A 6,088-nucleotide genomic window follows, 5' to 3' on the forward strand; every position below is an offset into this window, starting at 1 on the left:
ATATGAAAGGTTTTGGAACAGAGATGAACATGGACACCATCTCGGTCCATCATGGTCATCTTAACACGACTTAACACCATGAAAAGTCAATATGGTTATAATATGAAAGGTTTTGGAACGGGGATGAACTGAACATGGATACCATCTCAGTCCATCATGGTCGAGTTAACACGACTTAACACCATTTCATATATGAATATGGGTGTCATACACAGAGAAAATTGAATTGGTGAACCCTGCCAGTTCTATTGGTGAAATGCAAAAGTACCAATAGATTACATTATTGAACCCTGACGGTCTATTGGTGAAATGTCATTTCACCAATGGAGTTTTTCATTTGTATTGGTAAATTCAATACAATAGGCAATGTTAGTAAATTTGTCACTTGTATTGAAATTACCAATACAAATGAAATATTCTATTGGTGAAATGACATATCACCAATAGAACTTATTTGCTTTAAAAATATTGTTTTGTATGTGTATGAAAGGTCTTGGAACGGAGATAAACATGGACACCACCACGGTCCATTATGGTCGAGTTAACACGACTTAACACCAATTCACATATGAATACTCAATATGGGTGTCATATGAAAGGTCTTTTGTGACAAATGGACATCAAGGCTTCGAGAAAGCTTCTATATATACCAGTTCGTTCAATAAGTCCCTGGCTTGACATAGAGATGGCTCCACAAACAGATAAACCTTATCATTTTTGACAAGTATAATCTATTTCCAGCCTCCTGTCAAAATTTCAACTCAATCGGACCATTAGTAAAAAAAGTTACAGCCAACAGAAGCAAACAACTTTTGAGTTTTTAAAAATCATGGAAAAAAGTGAATATCGTGTTCTCATTAAGCACTGCTTTTTGATGGGAAAAAACACCGTTGAAGCTCGTGAATGGCTTGAAAAGCATTACGGGGACTCTGCACCAGCTTATTCAACCATCAAGAACTGGTTTGCTGAATTTCGTCGTGGTCGTGAGTCGACTGTTGATGCTGATCGCTCCGGATGGCCAAATGAGGCAGTTATTCCAGAAATCATACGCCAAGTAAGGCAAATCGTGTTGCAAGATCAGCAAATTAAGGTTCGTGAGATTGCTGAAGGTGTAGGCATATCAACTGGGTCCGTGGTAACAATTTTACAACAACATTTGCATGTGAAAAAGCTGAACGTAAAGTGGGAGCCGCATTTTCTGAATATTCAACAAAAGGAGCAACGTGTTGTTGATTCAAAGGCCGGTTTGGCATTGTTTAACCGCAATCCAAAGGAATTTTTGCGTCGGTATATCACTATGGACGAAACATGGATACATCACTACACACCTGAGTCCAATAGACAGTCGGCAGAGTGGGTAGAACGTGGTGCAAAGCGTCAAAAGCGTGTGAAAACGAGTCGTTGGGCCGGAAAGGTTTTTGCCAGTATTTTCTGGGATGCACATGGTATTATCATGATCGACTATCTTCAGAAAGGTGTAACAGTCAACAAAGAATATTATATGTCCTTACTGGACCGTCTGAACGCCGAAATCAAGAAGAAAGGGCAACATTTGGCGAAGAAAAAAGTGCTCTTTCACCAGGACAACGCTCCGCCACACAAAGCCGCCGTTACCATGGAAAAATTCAAGAAATTGGGTTGGGAATTACTTCCGCACCCACCATACTCGCCAGATCTGGCCCCCAGCGACTTCTGGCTCTTTGCAAACCTTAAAAAATGGCTCGCTGGGAAGAGATTTTACGCAAATGAAGAGGTCGAATGGGAAACTGAGGCCTATTTTGGAAGACTTGACAAAACCCATTATTCGAAAGGTATCGAAATGTTGAAAGAATGCTGGGAGAAGTGCGTTGAGCTCGATGGGGATTATATTGAATAAATAAAATGATTTTTGCCCAAAAATTTGTGTTTTTCTTGGTTAGGCCAGGGACTTATTGAACGAACTGGTATAAAATGAATGTCCGTCTGTGGTAGTCCCAATTGAAACAGTGTTTTGTTGCACAGTGACATATATTTTTCTTCAATCAAAATAAGTGTTTCATTGAAAATGTCATCCGAAAATTGAATATTGATTTCTGGGTTCATATTTTGAACACGTTTTAGTACATCCCCACTAGGACTCTCTTTGAATCGTTCCCACAATTTCATTGGATCATCTGGTGCACAAGTGGATGATGATTACAGCAAATAGCTCTCGTATTCGTTTTGGATGTCTTGTAAGCTAAGCTATAGCTGTGCCATATTCGTATCTTAATAACCATCCCAATAATTTTGAGAGATTATTGAGATCCGATCATAATACCGATAAATCTTAATAACGCTATCAACTTTTTATCAGGATATTAACTATATTCAAATAATAACGTTATCGGATGAATCTTAATAATATCGTTTGGAAGTTATCAAGATCGAATCCTGTAAATTTATCAACATTCAATCTTAATAATCATCAAGTTCTGGAAGTGGGTTTTGGTGGATCCTCAGGATCGACCAGAACTGCTCCCAAAATACTCAGTTTCAGATAAACATCGTTGTGTTAGCACAACTTTGGATTTGGATAGATTTTTCAAACACAATTTCGGACATATTTTTAAAGTCTAAATTCAATTTACAAGTGATTTTAGATCTGAAATAAATGAGATCTCCATTTTGAAATCTAGATCCGAGGCGCCTGGAAACCAATAGCCTTCGAGGCGCGCGAAGCGCTAGTATATTCGGCTAGTATATTATAATATATAAAGCAATCATATAAAAGTTCGATTTGAAACCATTTTTTCTTCGAATTATACAGAAATTTTCTTAAGTTTACCTAAAATGTTACTCATTCATGAAAATCAATGAAAACTGTCTCATTTTTGTACATTATTTACTATTTTTGCTTAAAATTAACTATATGGAAATTTACATTTCTCCAGCAATAATGTTTCTCAATTTCACCAATTTCATGGTGACCCCAAGCTAGTGTATCAATACCATTCGAACGAATAATGTAACGCTTATCGTCGAATGGATTTAAGGCAATTTTTTTCTGTTTAATTGTGAATATTTGATGTGATTTCGAGCGAAGGCTATGTTGTTCACGTAAAATATTACAATTTTTCTCGATACAGTCAACATAATCGCTGAATGCAATTTTACGTTTCACTATATTCTTTTTGATACCTTTAGACTTTTTAATAACTTTAGATTTTTTATCGATGTCACAATTTTTTTCGATGCAGTCAACATAGTCACTATCTGTTATAACGCGGGGTGCGACAGCTCTTTCTGGACATTCACATTTTTCCATTTTAGCTGTAAACGGTAGTACAGCATAGCTTTTGCACGTAGACCGACAAATTCTGCTAAAATCTCTCCGTTTAATTCATCTTTGAAAAGACCGGGCACTTTTTTATTCCTTTGAGGCATTTTGAAAACATTGTTTTCCGGATAATCGCTTGTATCGTAGCGATTCGAGTGTTGCTTCATATCATTGTAGAAATCATCCGTTTGAATGGAAAGTATGAAAGAGTCGGTGTCTGTATAAGCAACCATAAATTTTTTTCCATATTTAGGTTTTAAAAAGTCGTACAGAAAACTGTACATCGTTATTTTCGATATGTCTAAGATGGACATACCGACAGGGACTTTTTTTGGATTTTTGTACCTAAACGTTCAAACGGCTGTATCTATCGATAGATCAGACCAAAAAAAGACATTTTATGAAAAAAAATCTTGGGTGTGCAGAAGAACAATTTTGAGTTTTGGGTTAAAAACCCCAAAAAATCGCGAAAAATCGAAATTTTTAAAAGTGGTCCGATTTTGATGAAAATTGGTACACAGCACAAGTGGAGCAATAGAAGAATTTCGACATTTAAACTGGTCCAAAAAATCGGACCACTTTTAAAAATTTCGATTTTTCGCGATTTTTTGGGGTTTTTAACCCAAAACTCAAAATTATTCTTCTGCACACCCAAGATTTTTTTTCATAAAATGTCTTTTTTTGGTCTGATCTGTCGATAGATACAGCCGTTTGAACGTTTAGGTACAAAAATCCAAAAAAAGTCCCTGCATACCGATAATTATTGGTTTATTCATTTTAATATGTGTTTTTTGTAACTCAATCACTGCTAAATTTTCATCGAGAATTTTACATTTCTTGAAATTTGGTCGAGCAATTAACATGCCTGCACCACATCGCCCACCCCACTTGTTGACAAGTTTGATATCTGCACGTAAACGACTTTTCAAAGTCGTTGGTTGCTTGCGTACGTAGCTGTGTGTTAACATCAATGTAGGGCTTTAGCCAGCAGCTTTGTTCGAATTGAAGTACTCGATGTACTTTTTTCAATACTAAACCGTGTTGTAATGCTAATTTGAGCATGCGATAATGAATGATATAATTTTCTTTATCGTATAGTGTTAACAATAATTTATCGATTTTATTTGATTTTATGCCGATAATATCGAACACTTCTTGCGGAAGCGTTCGCTTTTCAGCACAAAATGGAAAATCATTATGTGTAGCATGTAAATTTTTTGGATATTGTAGATCCACCTCAAATATATAGCCATATTCCGAATCGTCAGCTAATTTAGCTATTTCATCTGCATTTGAAAAAGATGTCTTTACAATGTTGTCATCAATCCATTTGAAATCCCTCAGCGGTAATGGTTGCGACATTGCGTGTCCATACAGATTATTTGCTATCAATGTGGATGAAAAAAACGAAATTAGATTCTAAAATATCATGAAATTGATTAAAAATAGACTGGACGAGTGGATGATTGAACGAAATTTACCATCTAAATACATTAAATAATTTGACGGTTTCTCATCATTGTATACATCTCCCATGTATTTATTGTTGGCTTTGACTTGACGTTTACTGCACTGACTTATGCCACTGCGAATTCCACGTTCGATGAACAGCAACATTTCCACATCAGATAACAGTTCAATTCTCACTCCGGTATATTTGAGCATGGCATCCCACGAAAGACCTGGAGCTGTATAGTAGTTTGCCGGATCCAAATTGTAAATTGTATGGCATGTATTTCGAAAATTTTCAAATACGTCGGCCAATAGTAGCACATCTGTCTTTAGATACAGTTCAGAATAGTCTCCGAGCGTTTTACAATTGAATTTCCGCCAGATATCATGAGCAAATTGGTAATCGTCATCCGATATTCCTTCTCCACTAAGTTTGCTGTAAAACTCTGCTTTTAATGGTAGATTTGTTTCCTTCAGCTGCTCCATACAGCTCACATATTCATAAGGGAAAACGCCTTTACGTTCAAGCATAGCGATTTGTGCTGGTGTGTAGCCATTTTTTTCACATTCGTTATACAATATTTGTTTTTTATCTGCCGGTAATAGTGATGCTAATTCAGCTAGAGATGTAGGCATGAATCGATATGAATCAATAAATTTAAATTTTACATTTTCTCTCGTATTGAGCCCGCGTGTACTCCCTGTTACTACTTTCGTGAATGCAATGTATTGTTCCGCATTAGCTGGAATAATTGAAACATCTCCATTTATAATATTATTTGCTGCCAACTCTCTTATGAATAAATGTGAGTCGTAACCCGACAAATTGTGCATAATAACGGGTACAACGTGGCTATCTTGGAACTGTAAGTTGCATGCTTGATGGGCTGGACCTCTATATCGGCCGGTGAGATGGCAGTGATCATGTACTCTAATATCATTTGCTTCAAAAATATCACCACAAATTGTACATAATGCATTTGGATCGTGGAATGAATATTTCTCATCTTCAGTTAACGGTAGCATTGGTGTGTTTTTATCAAATAACATTGCAACTCCATGAGCGATTTCCTTCAATTTTGTGATGAACCATTCGACACTATCAGTATGATTGCCGCTACTTCGGTAATATGAAAATGAATCGTCAAATTCACATTTAAAATAATATCCAACGCTGTACATATGATGCTGCTGATATGCAGTAGTTGCACACTCCTCACTAAATATACGATTCTGATCCTCCATACTGAGCCCTTTCAGATACGCTTCAGTATCAGCGTAAACAACAAATGGTTTATAGTTGTCAAATTTCATCCATTTCCATGTTTGATCGGGCAT

General features: G+C 36.4%; 1 protein-coding gene across 1 annotated transcript; it reads right to left on the reverse strand.

The window, feature by feature from the left end:
• Positions 1-4,096: 4,096 nt before the first annotated feature.
• LOC129573764 (uncharacterized) lies at positions 4,097-6,088 on the reverse strand. The gene is made up of 3 exons (XM_055454716.1): positions 4,780-6,088; positions 4,182-4,683; positions 4,097-4,106 (listed from the first exon to the last, which is right to left on the reverse strand). Exons 1-3 carry the CDS (start codon positions 6,086-6,088, stop codon positions 4,097-4,099), a joined length of 1,821 nt encoding a protein of 606 aa, XP_055310691.1.

Source organism: Sitodiplosis mosellana, unplaced genomic scaffold, assembly GCF_009176505.1.
Source record: "Sitodiplosis mosellana isolate CC-2019 unplaced genomic scaffold, AAFC_SMos_1.0 Smas_scaffold_6102, whole genome shotgun sequence".
Lineage (NCBI taxonomy): Eukaryota > Metazoa > Arthropoda > Insecta > Diptera > Cecidomyiidae > Sitodiplosis > Sitodiplosis mosellana.